The following is a 20,043-nucleotide window of genomic DNA, read 5'->3' as shown; positions in this document are numbered from 1 at the left end:
ACTCATTGACCCTCAAAACAGTGCCCAGAACCGAACAAACAAGGATTCCCACCCTAAGGCACTGAGAGCTGGATCCTCTAACCATGTGTTTGTGTGTGACTTTACTTGCCTGAGTAGTCTTATTGAAGCTTAAGGGAATTTTCATGTCAGGAAAGTTACTCCTGTGTTTTTGCACAATCGGGCACTCATTTACTCAGACAATGCGGTTTACAAGCAACACTTGTTGGCGTAATCACAAAAGCTGTGGTGAGCACTTGGAGAGAGAACTGTAGAAGCATTTTAAAGGAAGGATTTGAAGGAGAGTATGGAGGCATGAGGAGAAGGAAGGAATTACAAGCACAGAAGTAGCGTGGAAGACAGGTACAAAGAGAAGTGTGAGGGGAGGATAGGGGTGGTGGTAGTTAGCAGGAAGGCTCTGGAGGAGCAAAAGGAGTGAGAAGATCATAAGAATGGCCGTACTGGGTCAGAACAAAGGTCCCCCTAGGCCAGTATTCTGTCTTCCGACAGTGGCCAGTGCCATGTGCTTCAGAGGGAATAAACAGAACAGGTAATCATCAAGTGATTCATCCCACCTTGCCCATTCCCAGCTTCTGACAAACAGAGGCTAGGGACACCATCCTGCCCATCCTGGCTACTAGCCATCTTCCATGAATTTATCTAGTTCTTTTTTGAACCCTGTTATAGTCTTGGCATTCACAAGATCGGTGTGGAGAGAGCCCTCAGTGTCCATTTAGCGCTGCAATGAATGAATGACTGGAACCAGCTCTCAGTGCCTGAGGGTGGGAACCTTTGTTTGTACAGTTCTGGGCGCTGGTTTGAGGGTCAATGAAAGTTGATCCGGCACGATCAAGCTCTATATGAAAAGACATTTTGGTTGATTTGAAAAAGTCCTTTATAGTGAAAGCTGGGTCTCGGCAGCCAGTAGACAAAAAAACCAACAGTGGTTTAGAATGAGGATCCTGTCTGTGCAACAAGAGTCCTGATATCACTGGATACCATGTGTAAGCAGCCTCAATAGATTATTAAATCATTAAAGCCCAAGACACAAATACAGCCGTTCCAGATTTCTTTTTTCCCTTTCATTTCATGTGACAGATGTATAAACAATACAGACAGAGCTGTAACAAGAATGGCCTGCAGCAGTCCACAGAATCTAGTGGGAGAACCTCAGAAGGACTATCACTGTATGACACAGTATTTTTCTTAGTTCACAAACTAATTCCTCCTACCCACCCTGCTCCATGATGCCAAAGCTGCGTTCTTCACGTATTGTATATAAAACGTTATGCAGCAGTGGTCTGACTGAAGAAAAGAAACCTCCCAACCTCAACCATTAGGCACATACCAGAATGAAAATGTGATTTCAAAAAAATAATTTTGGTATTACAAGGCTATATAGTTAACTCAAGGCTATATATTGCACCAAGAAACTACCACTCTACTGCCTTTATAGTCAACATGTTCGCTTTTAAGTACAATTGCTAGAAATTTACCTCTAGTAACTCATCTGCAATCTGTAACCTTCCATCTTTTCCAGCTGCCCCATTTGGATCAATTCCCACTATGAAGACACTCATCCTGGACCGGTCTTTGTTGCCAGCCAGGCTAAGTCCCAAACCAGTCCTTCCTTTTTCCAGCTCTATCATGTACAGGTCCCCTGGTAGATTTCCATAACGCTGTGTGATCTTTTCTAAATGTAAGGGGGAGAAAAGGTTGGGGGAGAAGGGCTTGAATTCATATTAGAACCCTTTATAAGTCATCCAGCTAATCAGCTTTAGTGCGCAACAGGCATTATCCAACAGCAGAATCCCTGCATCCCTGAAGCAGCACAAACTACTCCCTTTTTCAGCTAAAACTAATGTCACTTGTAACAATGCTTCCCAGTTGCTTGGGGGCTGGGTTTAAAATAAACATTTTAAATTATTTTCTCTGGGTTTCTTCCCTGATACCAATAAATAAAACATCTTTCACATGGACACATGGCTGGTGAGACAAAGGCAGCTGGGAGACTAAGAGTTAGCCAGTTGAGCTCCTCAACAAAGGAAAGCGGGTTTTTCCCCCTTAACTTGTAGGTACTCTGCAAGAAAGAATCTTCAGTGGCAGGAAAACACTGCATTGCTAACACCACTGCTAGCTCTTCCTTGGCCTGTACCTGCGGAGTCCCTGCCCAGACAGGCATCCTGATCCTGTACGCTTCCACTCAGCTCATGGTCTTGACTTGCTGGGAATGCAGCCTCCACAGCCTTGCTGTAGAAAGCCAGGAAGGGAGAAACACCCCCAGTACAAGAGGAAACTGTTGGTGCCGTCACTCAGGAAGCAGGTAAGAGAGCTGCAGGAGGTGTGGCTCATTTGCCAGGAGCACGAGGACATACTGACAGGATGCACATGAAGACGTCCAGGATGGATAATGCAGCCAGCTGGAACAGAATACAGCACCACCAGAGGAAGAAGGAGAACCAGCTGCTTTGGGGGGAGGAGATTGGCTGCTAGCCAGCTTGGGCAGCAGAAAGTGCTCCACCCCACTCCGAGGTCCTACTTCCATTGAGGTCAAGAAGTGATATGCTGTACAGAAAACAGGAGATGAGCAGGCCCCAGTGGCTAAGGAAGAGGAGCCAACTCATCCCAAGGCTGGGAGGATCATGGCCACCACACCCAAGAGAAGGAGATAAAAGGGGGCTGATGGTCAGGGACTCCCTTTTGAGGGGGATGGAGGCATCCATCTTCTGACCTGATGTCCCAGGAGATGTGCTGCCTGACTGGAGCCCATGTCTGAGACTTTGTGGAAAGGCTGCCAAGGCTCATCTGTCCCTCTGACAACAGATGGTTGCTCACTAATGTGAGAATTAATGATACCGACAGGTATGACTGAGCAGATCAGCATAAATGGGGAAAAATGGGAAACATCATGGTGGGGGTCCACTAGAGACCACCAAATCAGAAGGAGATGGATGAAAGATTTCTAGAACTACCAACAGAAATATCCAAAACACAAGCCCTGTAATAATGGGGGAATGTAACTAAAGAAACATCTGTTTGAAAAGTAATCCAGCAAAGGCAAAAACATTCAGTACATTCTTAGAACATACCGGGGACAACTTCTTGTTGCAGCAAGTGGCGGACGTAACCAGAGGGCAACCATGTTAGACTTGTTTCTTATCAACAGGGATTAATTAGCTGTGAATCTGAAGCTGGAAGCCAATTTGGGTGAAAGTGAACATGGAATAATAGAATTCATGAGTCTAACTCATTAGCGCAGCAGTACAAGAATTTGAACAAATTCAGAGAACTGGTAGGTAAAATTCCAGGGGAAGAAAAACTAAGGCAAAAAGGAGTTCAGGAGAGCTGACAGTTTCTCAGAGACAACATTAAAGACACAAGAGCAAACTTTTCCAATATGAAGGAAAGATAGGAAGAACAGTACAAGGTCAACATCAGAAGTTCTTTAACAATCTGAAAATAAAAAAGGAATCCAGAAAAAGTGGAAACGTATTCATCCTTAGCAATTTTTCCAAAAGAATAGCACAAGGATGTAGGGACAAAATCAGCAAGGCTAAAACACAAAATGTATAGACATCAAATGCAAAAAGATGGCCTATAAAAGCATTAAAAACAAGAGAAAGAGGAAGGAAAATGCATGTCCACTACTGAGTGGGGAAGAAGAGCTAATAATGGATGACATCAAGATGGCTGAGTTGCTTACTGCCTAGTTTGCTTCAGTCTTTACTAAAAAGGTTAATTATGGCCAGATATTTAATGCAATTCATATTAACAATAAAGGAGAAAGAACACAAGCCTGGATGAGAAAAGAACAGGTTAAAAATATTTAGGTAAGTTAGATGTATTCAAGTCAGCAGGGCCTGATGAAATTCACCCTAGGATGCTTAAGGTACTAGCTGAAGCAATCTTGGAACAACTATCTTTGAAAACTCATGGAGGACAGGTGAGGTCCCAGAGGACTGGAGAAGAGCAAACACAGTACCTATCTTTTAAAAGGGAAACAAAGGGGAACCAGGGAATTATAAACCAACCCGTCTAACTTTGATACCTGGAAAGATTCTAGAACAAATTATTAAACAATTAATTTGTACATATGTACAGGATAATAGGATAATAAGTAACAACCAACATAGATTTGTCAAGAATAAATCTTGCCAAACCAATCTCATTTCCATCTTTAACAGGGTTACTAGTCAAGTGGATGGGGGTGAAGCTGTAGATGTGATATATCTTGATTTTAGTAAGGCTTTTGACAGTCCCAAATGACACTCTCATAAGCAAACTAGGGAAATCTAATCTAAATGAAATTACTACAAAGATACATTCATAACTGGGTGAAAGACCATATCAAAGCATAATTAATGGGAAGATGTTGCTAGGGGTCTGTCCTGAAATCAGTACTGTTCAATATTTTCATTCATGACTTTGATAATGGGGTGGATCGTATGCATATAAAATCTGTGGATGATGCCAAGCCTTGACGGATCACAAGCATTTTGGAGGACAGGATTAGAATTCAAAATTACCATGACAAACTGGAGAAGTAGTCTGAAATCAACAAGATGAAATTCAATAAAGGCGAGCGAAGAACTTCACTTAGGAAGGAAAAATCAAATGCACAAATACAAAATGGGGAATAACTGGCTAGGTACTACTGAAAAAGATCTGAGGTTATAGTTAGGGCCCTACCAAATTCACGCCAGGTAAAACACATCGTGGACTGTGAAATCTGGTCTCCCCCTGTGAAATCTGGTCTTTTGTGTGCTTTTACCCTACACTATACAGATTTCACGGGGGAGACCAGGGTTTCTCAATTGGGGGTCCTGACCCAAAAGAGATTTGCGAGACGGGGGGGTCGCAAGGTTATATGGGGGGAGGAGCTCAAGCCTGTAGCAGCGCAGAAGTAAGGATGGCAATACCATACCATGCCATCCTTACTTCTGTGCTGCTGCTGGCATTGGCTCTGTCTTCAGAGCTGGGCTCCCAGCCAGAAGCTGCCCTTCTCCAGCTCTGAAGGCAGCACTGCCACCACCAGCAGCACAAAAGTAAGGGTAGTTGTACCACAATCCCCCCTACAATAACCTTGCGACCCCCGCCCCCCCGCACAACTCCTTTTGGGGCAAGGACCCCTACAATTACAACACCATGAAATTTCAGATTTAAATAGCTGAAATAATTAAATTTATTATTTTAAAAATCCTATGACTATGAAATTGACCAAAATGGACTGTGAATTTGGTAGGGCCCTAATTATAGTGGATCACAAAATGAATATGAGCCAACAATGTAATACAGTTGCAAAAAAGGCTTATATTTTGGGGTGTCATATGTCAGACACAGGAGGTAATTGTCCCACTGTCATTGGCACTGATGAGGCCTCGGCTGGAGTACTGAGAACAACAAAAATGACAGAAGATTTAGAAAACCTGACTTACAAGGAAAGGTTGAAAAGAATGGAACATTTTGAGAGGGGAGCTGATACAGTCTTCAAATATGTTGAGGGTTGTTACAAAGAGGACGGTGATAAATTGTTCTCCATGTCCAAGTAAGGACATGTAGGAGAGTAATTGCTTTAATGTGTAGCAAGGAAGATTGAGGTAAGGTATTAGGAAAACATTCTAACTATAAGGGTAGTTATAGGCTTCTAAGGGAGGGTGTGGAATCCTCATCACTGGATGTTCTTAAGATCAGGTTAGACAAATACCTCTCACAGATGGTCTGACAAGGTGTGCCTGGCCCTTCATGACCCCTGAGGTCCTGCTACACCCACCTCAGGAAGGAGCAGTGAAGATGGGTCCTCCAGGCCTGCCTAGAAAGGCTGCACAGAAGCAGCCAATGAGAGCCCAGCAGGCTCAGATAAAAGGAGCTGCAAGGTCTGAACAGGTCAATCCCTGGTTAGAACCAGAGAGGCAAGGGAAGTGCCCCACTCTAGAGCCCTGCAGCAGGACTGGAATCCCACAGGACCGCTGCCATAATAGCAGGAGTGGGATTAAAAAAAATCCCATGCAGGGCTCTACTCCACTCTGGTCAAAAGAGTTCATTGGGCTGCATTTGCTAGGAGCTCTAGCCTTAAGGTATTGAACAGAGGTAAAAAAAAGAGACCAGATGGGAAGAGGCCCAGGGAACATAGCAGCAACCAACCAAGGAAGCAGTAAGTGGCTGCTGTTTATAGGGTCCATAGGTTGGGACCCGGAGTAGTCAACCGGCCCAAGTTTCCCCACCAGCCACTGGGAAAGTGACCTAAGGCCTGAAAAGGGAACAAGGCTTGGTTAGAAGACCGAGTGAAGGGCGGGACTTAAAGGGCTGAAGACACTGGTGAGGGCTGACATTTTGTTGAACTCTTTGCTACGCGGGAAGGGGTTCATCCATTTTGACTCTGTGACCTAGTTGGAGGGCTGAGTCACTGAAGACCTGCCTAGCAAAGTCAACAACCTACAACAGGTGCCCAGGAGCAGGAAAAGGCCCGAAGTATCAGAGGGCAGTCAAGATGTGAGTGCCCCCCATTACAGATGGTCTCGGTATGCTTGGTATTCACTCAATGTGGGGGAACAGAGTAGGCAACCTCTCGAGGTCCCTTCCATTTCCACATTTCTAGGAGTCTTTGGTTTCCCCCGCTCTCCCTGAAGATTTTTTCTAAAAGCACTAGTCCCCCTGTCTGCCCACGCACACCTATATTTTAACTGCAGGTGAGATTACATTCAGATAACAGAACTGTATATGCAATTACCATGGGTGACATATACTACATTGAAACTGTTGTTGCGGTTCATTATGTGCAGGGTAGAACATAAATTTACCAGGACCAGCATCGAAACGGAATGCACAAAACAAGGGCAAATGATTTTGTGTTTCAAGAATGTGCAGCTGTCCAAGCAAAAGTTAAAGCTGAAAATAACATTGTATACCCAGATAGAGGAAAATGAAGGAGTTCAACTTGCGCCCCAACCTACTCCACATCATTACTATTTCAATGCTGAGCATTTCAAATAGCACAAAAAATAAACTTACTCCAGCTGTAACCAAACTCATCATCATCATCTTCCACATCCTCTTCAATTTTGCTGGAAGATGATTGTGCAATTTCACAGCTCATTTCTGAAAATGCTGAAGGAGGGGGCAGAGGCAAGTTACTAAATGAAGTCTTTTCTGGCTCTGAATCTGACTGACTGGATGCCTGTGGAGAACAAGAAAAATGCTGTGGCTAAATATATGCAGACTCTAGAGCAGGGCAATCTAGTACATGAAAATATAAAAACGGCAATGACTATGGCTTTGAAATTTAAATACCAAGCACCAGGAATTCTAAACAAAGCATATAGCATACAGAGGCATCAGGATATCAGAGATGTAAAGAACACTAGGCAAGAAGGACTAATGTATTTTTAAGCAAACAGAACTGATATTAAAAGCCCAATTCAGTGAAGTTTTGTGTGTTGCTCTTTGCCTGAGAAACAATCTTGTGTGAAAACTGAATTGAATATTTTCAGTATCCAATTTGCACATATTTTCTTTTTTATGTCTAAAGAAAAAAACGGAGTCACTAAACAATTTCTTCTGCTATAATTTTGTATATATACAAATGGGAAAGATGGAGGAATGGAGTTAAGGTAGCATTGAAGAATCTTGTAAAAAGAATATTTAGCTGAAATGTTGGTAGAAAGGCCTATTTAAAAAAACAAAACAAAACAAATTAGTGTGAAGAACACAAGAATATCTTCTTCCAAGTCCTTTACTTGTCTTCTATACAACCTATGAATAGTCATGTCAAAAAGGAGAAAGATTTGGCCTTAAGGGTCGGAGGGGAACTAACTCTTGATTCATTTCTATTAAAAAAATAGGTCCTACACCTAAAAAACTACACCTCTACCTCGATATAACGCGACCCGATATAATACGAATTCGGATATAACACGGTAAAGCAGTGCTGCGGGGAGGTGGGGCTGCACACTCCGGTGGATCAAAGCAAGTTCGATATAACGCGGTTTCACCTATAACGTGGTAAGATTTTTTGGCTCCTGAGGACAGCGTTCTATTGAGGTAGAGGTGTATATGCACACAAATTACTACTGCAAATCATGGTCATACCCTCAACTCCTTAGTCTGGCAAAACTCCCATAATACAGTCAGGTTGCTTGAGGGAAATGTGATCAAGAACTGTATGATTTGGCTCCATCTTCTTAACTTGTATCATTTTTATGTATTTGGCTCTGTGATCAATAGTAAACAATAGGCCATGAGGGCTTGGTCATTGATAAGTCAGGTGCTCAGACTCAGCAACTGATAAAGGTCCTATGAAAAATAGTATAATTTTAGAGAACTGAAATTTGCAGGTACTGTACTGACTTCTTCCAGCTTTTACCTTCCTCACTTCAGCTTTAAGATTCTGATTCTAGTGGGAAGTGAGAGAACAACATCTCCGATGGTGTTGCTAGGGGGTCAAAAATGTTAATACACCTTCTTCAGAGCCAACATGAGAATTCTATTAGGCCTCCCCACCCTGAGGGATTTCAAAGATAGGAATCCATCGGTGCCTGTAGCGGGGTGGTTACCCCACTCCTGCCCTGAAGGGCTTAAAACAGCCCTGGGAGAGGGCTGTGGCAGGGGAGAAGCTGGGCTGATTGGGGAAGCAGCCACAGCTGTAGCCTGTGCAATCAGGGCCCAGCTGGCCCTTATAAGAGGGTGGTGGGCCAGGAGATACTCTCTCTCTCTCTTGCCTTTTGAGAGGGAAGGACCTGGCTGCCTGGGAAGCTGAGGAGGGTACCTAGGGTGGAGCAGTGCTGGGGAAGGACAGAGGGAGTGGGGGAGCTCCAGCCTAGCAGAGCCCCAGGCTGCAGGCTGAGTTGAGGGCCCACAAAAAGGGTACTAGGGCTGCAGAGGGGCAGCCCAGGAAAAGGCAGAGGCAGCTGGTCCAACCCCCCTTTGCCGATGAGTGGTTACAGACTGTCGTCTGCCCCCGTGAGCAGGGGCTAAATGGAGACTGGCAGTAGCCACTGAGGCAAGGTGGGGATAAGGGGTTCCCCTGGGAGAGACCCAGAGCGAGGGGGTACTGTTGTGGGCAGAGCCCCTGGGCAAAGGGCACCGGAGTCTGGGAAGGACACAGGGCCAGCGGCAGGCAAGACAACGGCCCGCAGAGGGCACTCCGGGCTGGAAAGAGCTAATTCCCTGGACGACCAGCAGCTGGTGAGTCGTCGCCCCGCCACAGTGCCACACTCAGATAACATCCTTTCAGCTGAAAAGACTAAAAATCTACTAACTTATTCTTATGAAGATCTGGGAAAATGCCAATTGTCCAGAGGAAACAAACTACCTTCTTTCTCTCCCCCTCCAAACATGTAAAGAAAATGTTAATGTCTCATATGAGCCCCCAAATTCCTCTATTGCTTGTATGAGCTTCTTTCTCCTCTCATTCTAGGAGGTTTTCAAAGAAGTAATGAAATAATATGAAGGAGGCTGAATACATGTTAACTCAAAATATTGTTGAGGTCTAAAATGGTATCTGTTTAAATGCCTTCACATTAGATACCACACACTTAGAACAAGCCAGATGCTGACAGAATGGTGCAAAAAACTCAGTATTACACAAGTGAGTACTGCTATACACGACCTTCCCTTGGCACTTGGAGCTTTAAGTAAATGTGAGGCATCTGAATTGTTTTGAACCCATTGTGCAAAAGCATCTGAGAGTTCAAAGCAACCTGCTGAAATTCCTAAATGCCAGCTGGGATGATGTAGGGCAGGGGTAGGCAACCTATAGCACACGTGCCGAAGAACCGCTGCACTAAACTGAGAAGATCTGCATTTTAATTTAATTTTAAATGACGCTTCTTAAACATTTTAAAAACCTTATTTACTTTACACATAACAATAGTTTAGTTATATATTATAGACTTATAGAAAGAGACCTTCTAAAACCGTTAAAATGTATTACTGGCACGCAAAACCTTAAATTGGAGTGAATAAATGAAGACTCGGCAGACCACTTCTGAAAGGTTGCTGACCCCTGATGCAGGGTATTAGATCAGTCTTTATGAAAACTGAGATACTTACTATAATCTAAACTGTGGGAGCACTCTCTGAAAAACTCAAACACCGATGTGGACAGGGAAGGTGATGTTTCATAAACCACACTTATTGCAAAACAGTTCCTAAACTTCAGAATCAGTGTCGGGTAGCAGCAAAAGCACACATTAGCATTCGTGCTGTACTTTTATGCTTAAAATGCATATTCCTAACTGAAAAAAGTAAGTAGCAGAATGTTACCTCAAGATGAGGGTAGAGGAGTTCCAGAAACTCAATAAGCACTTCCTATATATTCACTGGAGGCCATATAACCTTAAATTAATGCAGGTGTTTGTGTGTGGGGGGCGAGGGGTGTACACAAAGATTAGGGAAGGACATGAACCAGCTGATTCAGTGTAGTTTACAATTACTAACTCAAAGTAATGCATCATTTTAGTCTTGTTCTTTGTGAGCAATGGAAGTGCCTAAAATGTTGCAGTACTGAAGACAATGATCAAGACAACAATAAGATGGTTTGCTATCCAGTAGCTCTGGAAGGATGGGTGTACCTCTGTATGTACGAATGAATTCCAGTGGATTTATCATTAAAAGAAAGCACAAAGTGCCATATATCGATGAACAAGGAACGTTTCCTTACATCTCGCTATATGTACATGCATAAACTCTGTTTTAATTTGAAGCAAATGCTGATATGAAAGCAGATGAAAGCTTGAAGTCTTCTCTGCAAGCAGAGTAAAACAAATAAAGTCCTAACAACAATTAAAAATGTACAGGACCAAATTCTGTCTTCCAAAGTCATTGGAAGGTATGCATGCATCTTCGAGGACAGAATCTGGCCCTTTTATTTACACACAAGACCTTTGTTCTCTGAATTGGGCCCTATACAAAAGGTAAAAAATATTTTGACTCATGACATACCGAAATGCAAACATCTGACAACACATGGAGCCTTTTGGCTACCCACATGGCTCTAGTCACAACCAAGCATGTATTTATAATGGCAGTGAATGGACAGCAGTATCACTTTCAATCTAGCAGACTGATTTGGAAGGAAGATCGGTACTTTCCGAAATTACCACATGCCACGTACAAACAGGCATAAACAAAACACAGCACAAAAAGGATGTGTGACACAATCACAAGTTACTGTAACTTTCACATGGAGACAAACCTTAAATGGTGTGGGGGCAAAAGGGTTAGTTGGGGAACAATGGAAGGCAACCCTAACAGGATTCTGCACATCCTACAGTAACAGAAAACAGCAATCCATATATTACAGTACCTTTGACAATATGTAGCATTAGCAATGTGAACTAATGTATACACTAATGTAATGTCATGTATATACTAATGTAATGACAGGTGTATTTTGTAAACTGCAGTAAATTCACATATTTTATTTTAAAATGGACAAAACTGCTTACATGACCTAATTAATTTCTGATTCAGCAAGGTATCTTACTGAATCAGGGCATTCATAATTTTCTTCACAAAAATCTGGCAGAAAAAGCAAAAAGATGCCGCGGGGTTAGGGTTCAGATGGGTGTGGCAGGTGGTTTTGACTATTTGCAAGAACGCAAGTTTTTGCATGTAATTATGTGCAACATGATTTTTTTTGTAACAACTGCTTATTTAGAAATTATAAGCAATTACCTCTGTTGCACTTCTATTCTCCTTACTTCAGAACTATAAGTGTGGGCACAGATTTCAAAAACATAAATATGCAGTTATACAGCCAGTCCATGCTCTTTATACATTTTGAGATTGTTATGAGATTAAGGGAAAAATACAAAAATTGAGGAAGCACAGATTTATAGCTGAATTCATCCCCCAGATGCATGAGGAGCTATAAGTGACTGTGCAAAATCAGAGCTGTGTGCATGTACATGCAGATAGGATTTTGTCTTTAATCAGGGATGCGTTAGAGGTCTAGTCTCTCCCTTTACATGCATAACTTGCATTAGCACCAATCATGAAGAGAAGAATCTAACTTTTCTAGATTTCCAAAAAACGTTGGCACCCTGCTGGTGGTACAGTGAAAGAATTTCCAAAAAATCAAAAAAGTTTTCACCATCTTACAATGTGAGGTATTGACACATTGTTCATGGCAAAAATAAAGCAGGAAACTCCTAACCACACACATGCAGAGAAAGGACTGACATACAAACAACTGATAACAAAATACCTCTGTCCTTGAGAAAAGTCATTTCAATATTAGGCTGAGGTTTTCGAAACTACCAAACTCCTCTATGGGAGCTCTGAAAATCTCAGTCTTAGACCTTATGATTACGTAGCTGGCATTTGTAAAATACTTCTACACATTCTTATTTATCATGGAGAACTTCTATTCTCACCAGCACAGTATTTTACCCAAATGTGGTAAAAATACAAACAGAGAAGGACACACAAGTGACGCAGAAGCACATAAATAACGTTCGGTGAACCAATAAAGACAATCAGATGTCATCCAACCTTGTTAGTGTTGAACTGAGGAGAATCAGCAAATGGATTAGTGCTGCTGATGGTAGCAGGCCCATAGAAAAGGTTGTGCTGCATGAAAGGCAGCTAAAAAGAAAACAAAAGGAACTAAACAACAAAGAAGGTAGGTTTAAAATAAAACCTTGTGGCTTATAGAACAGACCACACGGTTTCTTGTGTTAAACAATCAATTCCCATTTCACATGCTATGCTAAAAGACATCTGTGAGTGAAGGCAGGCAAAGCTGTACATTTACATTCGCTTCATACACATTGGTGACATTAAATGATGGGCAGAAGAACAGTCTACCAGTTTTATCCTCCCCATATGTTATGGCCCTCTTCCCTCATTCTATAGGAAGTATGAAGCTAGTATTTCCTTTCCACTATTACGTATAGTGAGGATTTCTAAAGGCACAAACAGCAGTCAGGCACCCAACTCCCACTGAAAGCCAACAGGAATTAGGCACATAAGTGCCATTTGTACCTCCAGAAATCTCCCCCTATAGTCTTTTGATCCAATCCTCATGGTCCTTACTTAGGTAAAACTCCCATTGATATAAATGGCAGCTTTTTTGCCAAGGTCTTCAGAATTGGTATACATAGCATAAAAGCACATTCATACACATACTTAGTATCTTAAAATTTCATGAGTGAGATGAAAAATTTGCCTTCTTTCATTATTATCTGACGATAACCAAATGCTTCAATGGATCTATATTAGAAGTCACTAATTTGCATTTATGACCTGGATACAAATTCTGCAAATCAGGAAAAGAACAAACTTAAGAACAATTTGTGGAAAATGTAGTGCAAAATTTAGTTTGTGCTTTTATTTTGACAAGTAAACAACAGCATACTAATAAATGGGCAGCAGGATATTGTGCAGAAGTAATTAAGTTTTAGTAATACAAGATCTTATTATAGCATATTGTCATTAAATATGTGCAGTTAATTGGGAGGGACCACTTTTTTAGTAAGCTTTATTGGGTTTATGGCTTAACAAAATAAGAATTAGCTGGCTTTTCCTGAGACAATACTAGTTACTTTCCTCTTCTCACTTACCATCAACATTTTTAACCTTTGTTTTATGCCACTGATGCAGTTCTCGTACTGTATTGCAGGACCAGAACTGTTTTGAAACAAATGTGCTCACTTAAGAGAAAGAGGCAACCACTCTGATGTTCTATAGTAGATAGGAGTGTCCTAAATTCATGCAAATAAATTCTACAAGGGAACCGGCTGCTACGCTGGCCAAAATTCTTTGCAGCTAGGAGCCTAACACTGTTGGAAAACAGGCAGCACAGTGCTTAGAAAGGAATGCCTCTTGTACCACACAGTTATATAATCAAGACATGCTTAAGTAGTGGGTAAAAGGAAAAGTGCAAACTTTAGCACTGACAAAGGAAAAATGATAAAAAAAACAGCAGGAGAATTTTCCGGGGGGAAAAATATATCAAAAATCACTATTTTCTGGGCCTGTCTGCACAGTGGAGTAATGAACCTTATGGGGTGTGACTTATAGAACCTGCTGGTGCACACTAAAGGTTCCCTACCCTCTCTGGCCTTGGCTACACTTGCAAATTTGCAGCGCTGCAGCAGGGTGTGAAAACACACCCTCTCCAGCACTGCAAATTGCGGCGCTGCAAAGCGCCAGTGTGGTCAAAGCCCCAGCGCTGGGAGCGCGGCTCCCAGCGCTGTACGTTATTCCCCACAGGGAGGTGGAGTACGGACAGCGCTGGGAGAGCTCTCGCCCAGCGCTGGCGCTTTGACTACACTTAGCTTGACTACACTTGCTGCCGTGGCAGCGCTTTGAAGTGCAAGTGTAGCCAAAGCCTCTGATGCACTAATGGTGTGTACTACTGCTCTGTACAGAAAAGCCCTTCATCTTACTGTGTAAAGAAATCTCTGAACCAGCTAAAACATTTGCTATTAAAAGAAACCCAACACTTAAAATTAGAAAATTCATTATTCAATATTCATATTTAGCCATCAGTTTACCAAATAAAATTGATCTACTTTGCCAACGTAACATTTCTTGGATCTACAGTATTTTACTGTTTGAAAGGCAGAGCGATGTTAAGACAAGGGATCCATTGTGACAATGCCACTCATAAACTTGACAGAGAACATTTTCCCTATAAGAAGAATTTCCGTTTACACACGCAATGTCTTCTGAGTACTATTTGTGAAATTAACGTTCCTATTTAACAATCAGATTTACCACCTGCATTAAGAGTTTAAACTATCTTCATGGAGTGTTATATAAATAAAATTAGCATAACACATATTATGTGCATAAATCATTAAGCTCCAGTATTAACACAGAAAATCAATCCCAACCATTCATATTTGTGTCTTGGATATTTCTGACAATGATTTGTCAACTAAAAGACACTGGCTGCCCTGACTTCTATCCCATGCCACTGTGTTGAAGTTAGTGAGGCAGTGCAAAGGATAAATCAGGATACTGTTTAGAGAATTACCTTCTATTTCATGTAATCTAAAAAAAGACTGTTGTCAACAATACCATTGTGCAAGAAAGCACACATTTACATAGCACAACAGAAGGAACCATTATCATAAAAAGTATTTAGTTACTTGAGCAAACAAAGCATTCAAAAATGCATAAGGGTGAAGCCCTGCAATGTGGCTGGAGATACGCTCATCTTAATCGGTAATTCTTACTTAAAAATAACCAGAGCAGAGTCATTATGCATCACAGATGTGGCGCATAACTGCTTGCATGGAGAACTACTAAATTTGTTTCCAGCAGACAACACAGCCCATTCATATTATCTGGGCCACACACTAATCTCCATGTACAGTATCTTGATGAAAAAATCTGACTCTCCTGAAACAATCATTTTTAGTAGATGTGTTGTCGCACCATATTAAAGATTGTTATTGTCTGCATGCAGCTAGCTGTCTGGATGAGTACACATGAACGAAGACTGGAAATTCCCTCGTAGGTTCTTACTATATGTACAGATCTAAGTTCCAAAACATTAAGACAGTAAAAAGTGTTGTTTTAAAAATTATATCACAAAGCATGTGTACAGTGAAACGCACGTGCAATGCCTTGCTTTTACATACAAAAGTATGGATATTTTAATAAACAGTCAAATTTAAAATACAGTAAAGCTAGTTAGGGGGTAGAGAAACAGAACAAGGAAAACTGTAATTTTAAAAATTCCTGAAGTAACACTCATATATACACAAAAAGTCATCTGTGAAGTAAAAGTATCACTCTCATCCTAAACATTCATTAAACAACATCAATCTTGCCCATATCATAGCAAATGCACAATCCTCATTTTAGCAGCCTGAGTATCAATAGCCAACATTCAGGAAAGCTATTCCATGCAACGTTACCTGAGATGACTGATGATAAAATGGGTTAGTAGGTTTCTGCCCACTGAGAGCAGAGGTTGATGAAGAGCTATTGAGAGATTCTGGCTGGGAAACAAAAGTTATGAGACAACTAGTAAATAAACATGCAGATTACATAGAATTTACAATGAGGAAGTTTAGTTTCAGGTGATGCAAGCTACTATTTTAAAACTTATTAGCTTGTGTTTGCATTATCCATGCAGCTTAATGAAGGAAAAATTCTCTTTGTGTACTTCTAGGTCCTTTCATTAATGCTCACTTAATATAACAACAATTGTTGCCATATATTTTGCATGCACTTGGACACAATATCAAACTCTAAGACTTGTTTTTAGATAGGCTCCTTTCCTTCAATTCAACAAACAATTTTGGAGGCTTTTCAAAATACTTTGAAGTGAGCATACTGTAGGTAAATTCCAATTCCAAATCAATTTAATTCTAAATGGAAATGATATTAAAAAAAAAAATCAAACCTTTGTTCCTATAATGATCTGAGACGGAACCTGCAGGATTAAATATCTCTCCCCTACCCCAAAAATATTATCAGCTTGGACATTTATTTAAACGATCACTATTTTCTGTCTCTTTTTCACATTTAAGATGCTTACCCTTGGTCTGTTTATAATGCTCTGTACCATAAAGACTACAGGGTTGCCTGCCTTCCGTATGGCTTCCACAGCTTGTTCATGGCTTGCGTCTCTGAGGTCAATTCCATCCACCTGAAAATTGGAAGGCCTCAGCTTAACATTACACAAAGTTTAAAGTATAATGAAGCAAATTCTAAGATTTTGATTTTGAATCCGCTATTACAGCCTGAGCCAAAGGCCTCTACACTCAGCAGAACAGCTGCTGTTGACTTCAACATATGTTGAATCAGGTCCTTAGGCTTCAACAACGTACAGACTGGATTTTCAAAAGGTATCTAAGAGCTTATCTACATGGCACAGCAATGTGAATGCTAAAATGCACCAACATGCTACGTACTAACTGGTCCACATAGACCCTGATGGTGCACACTAAAAGTTCGATAGTGCATATTAACTTAGGGTGTGTCCACACTGGCAAGTTTCTGAGCAACAAGTTATACCACTTTTATTAAAGCGCTGGAATTAATAAACTGCTGTTGTGTGTCCACGCTGTGCTCCTTGTGATGGTGGAGCGCATCTACATTAGCAGCTCTTGCAACGGAGAAGAAAACAGTGCACTGTGGTAGCTATGCCACTGTGCAACTGGCCGCAGGGTGCTTTGGGAAGGGTTTGCAATCCTCATGGGGCAGGCACAGCGTCACATGATGCAGGTTTCCCAATCCCATCGTTCCATGGGCATTCTACCACATTACCAGCTGCTTTTCAGTGCTCTGCACAGCAATCTGTCTCTCTCCCTCGCTCTGTCTGTTTCTCACACACGCCTGCCTCTGTGTTCAACAGCAGGAGCATTCCACATTAATGGTTTGTTTTGTGTCCCAGAGCAGATCAGCACAGCATGCAATGGCTGTTAGAAATGGAGCTTTGAAAGGGAAGGGATGCATGTCTCCAGGGCAGCCGAGTCCAAAACAATGAGCAGAGCAGCCACTTGAGGGCTTATGGGACACTTCTGGAAGCCAATTGCTTGCTTTCTGCGCTGCAGTGTCTTTACACTGCCAATACAGTGCTGGAATCGCTGCGCTGTCAGGCTTATGACTCTCGTCAAGATGGGGTTTTTTGCAGTGCTGCAGCTGAAGAGCTTCTGCACACTAAGTGGCTTGACAGTGTGTACACCTCGGGAATTACACCGCAGTAAAGCTGCTTTACTGCGCAGTAACTTGCCAGTGTAGACAAGGCCTTTGTGTTGCTACATTAGACAAGTCCAAAGGGACACAGACACCTACTTTTAACTCTGGGAATTTTGGTGCCTATCTCCCTTAGGCTCTTTTGAAATCCCAGCCATATAATTCAGGCTTTCAATATTCTAAAGGATTTTAAAACAGGCTACTAATCTGCTTGATTCAAGTTCCATGTCGATATTTTGACCCAAAAGCCACGATTTTACACTATGTAATAATATGAAAGCAATGATAGAGTTTGCCAATAATTGCTTCAAGTGATTTATGGCTCAGAATCAGGGCTGTTTATACCTACCTCACTGAGCCTATGTGAGGTTTAATTATATGATACTTACAAAGCACTTGAAGATCCCTGGTGGAGGAGGAGCATTATATAAATGCAAAGTACTTTTTTTTAAATGTTAGACAATTTTTCCTTGTTACATTCCCTTGCCCCCCGAAACTAGTTTTAGTTCAGAGTTGAACAATTTTCTTCCTCCCTAAACGAAGTATTTAACAAAGGATGGCTAAGAACATTTTTTTCTGAGATGCAACATACTCTCTCTTTCGCTCTCTGTATAACATGTACTGATGTGTTTATTAAAAAAAAGTATCCAAGGAAAATCCATGTTATGGTGAGGTTAACATTAGAAAAGCATATTCATAATGACTATGATAATAGCTAAAAGCCAAGATACAAGGGTTATTTGTTAGTAGTACTTGCATAAGAAGCCATATAGTGAGAGTTACTTCTGCCTCTTTAATTTCATAGCTTATCTGAGACTTAACCATCCAATGTAAAATAAAGAAGAGAAGGAAAACAATTTAAGATGGCAGATTCTATTAGGAAAAAGACAGTATTGTTATAACTCTATCACTTCCAATGACGAAAATAGTGGCAGTTGCTAACTAGAGAGCAGAACCAGATTATGTTACAGTATGAGAAAGGGAAACTATACGTACACATCCAGACATACATGCTCACACGAACACACACTGTATCTATGGTCAACTAGTTAACATGTGTATTCCCCCATATACACTTCTGCAAGTTTCATTTTCTGGGGCAGTCCATATGCTCATTAAACCCAATTACTCACTTTTATTGACCATTAATGACAATTCTAGCCATTCTGTGAAGTAAAAGCAGTTCTCATCCTTAATAATAATCAATGTCTTCATACATCAGAGACAGATCAAAACATTTAGGCCAATGCCAGGCATTTCTGAATACAAGACTATTTGTGTTATTATATAAAACCAACACCTAATAGAGCTCTGCACTGAGTGCCTAGATGAAGCTGTATCTTTTTATTATGTATAAATAAGCACTTACAATATGTTATAAATGGGTCCTCTCCAGCCCAAATTCCACCTTCGTACCTGTTGGCCAATGAAAGCTCTGCAGTCCTCTCTGGCTGCTCATTGGATGCCCTGCATCTATGTCCTATACTTTGTCCTGGGTAGCAGTAGCAGCCATATCATTCCAGTTTAAACATTACCCACCTAGAACCACCCTATCCTAGAGGCAGAATCACAGTCTCTGCCACGTGGGTTGCCATGAACTTAGTGAATGGCAGCCAGGGTCCAGGGAATACTAGACATCATAAAGAATAGTCCATTTCTTGACAACCTAAGATTCGGGGTGAGGTATTAACTGACAGCTAGCTGAAGAACAGTTTTAGAAAGAATGTATCTTAATCTTGGCTGCCAACTTTGCTCCAAAGCTGAACCAGGGTGGGGTGAAGGTGAGAGTGCCATCCCTGAAGAGATGGCAAAAAGGGGATCAGTGATCAGGAGAAAGAAGTCTCCCCCTAACCTTGCTGCAGGGGTGGAAAAGTTTCTCTATGTGCCCCACAAATTTGGTTCTAACCACCTCTCTATTAGCAGCTAAGCAGAGCTCTATGTACTCCCACCCGGACATGGAGCATAAGTGAAGATGAAAGACAGGATCTGGATAGGCGCTAACATGCAGGTAAGTGAGACGCCTATTTGCAGTTCTCCTCTCTATGGCCATCTCGTTAACTACCCTATGCGGCTGCACAAAAATGGTAATCTTCCTCCTGAATCAGCTGTTCTAAAGGGGGGCTAGTATCCAGGACCTTGTGCATCCCTGTGTTATTCTGAAGACTCTACATTTGAGGCTGTATGTAAGTCTGAGGCCCTTTGCATGTAAAACACACACACGATAGGACTATGATTATAATGCAGTAACTGCCTTCGGTATACCACATGGTAAAACACTTAAGGGCTATCAGTGGTGCTGATACTAATGGAGACAGTGGGGAGGTGCAATAATCATACTGCTACCTACATTCCTTTGTGATGCTGGAGGTTTTATATTCAGAAATATTT

General features: G+C 41.5%; 1 protein-coding gene across 24 annotated transcripts in view; it reads right to left on the bottom strand.

Annotated features, from left to right (window-relative positions):
• The window catches only part of MPDZ (multiple PDZ domain crumbs cell polarity complex component), a 129,238-nt gene that overhangs the window by 25,642 nt on the left and 83,553 nt on the right, over positions 1-20,043 (bottom strand). For 14 of the 24 annotated variants that reach the window (XR_005600213.1, XM_039543672.1, XM_039543664.1 and 11 more), the window contains 5 exons: positions 16,496-16,606; positions 15,870-15,953; positions 12,490-12,582; positions 7,006-7,171; positions 1,494-1,690 (listed from right to left, as the gene is read on the bottom strand). Coding sequence is in view for 23 of the 24 variants with exons in the window: in XM_039543672.1 (XP_039399606.1) it covers positions 1,494-1,690; positions 7,006-7,171; positions 12,490-12,582; positions 15,870-15,953; positions 16,496-16,606 (651 nt within the window). In the remaining variant the exon portion in view is untranslated. The remainder of the gene's footprint in view (positions 1-1,493; positions 1,691-7,005; positions 7,172-12,489; positions 12,583-15,869; positions 15,954-16,495; positions 16,607-20,043) is intronic. The other 10 variants (XM_039543684.1, XM_039543678.1, XM_039543680.1 and 7 more) reach the window with 4 other exon arrangements.

This window comes from Mauremys reevesii, linkage group 6 (genome assembly GCF_016161935.1).
Source record: "Mauremys reevesii isolate NIE-2019 linkage group 6, ASM1616193v1, whole genome shotgun sequence".
In the NCBI taxonomy this organism is placed as follows: domain Eukaryota; kingdom Metazoa; phylum Chordata; order Testudines; family Geoemydidae; genus Mauremys; species Mauremys reevesii.
This window is presented reverse-complemented; position numbering and strand designations above follow the sequence as displayed.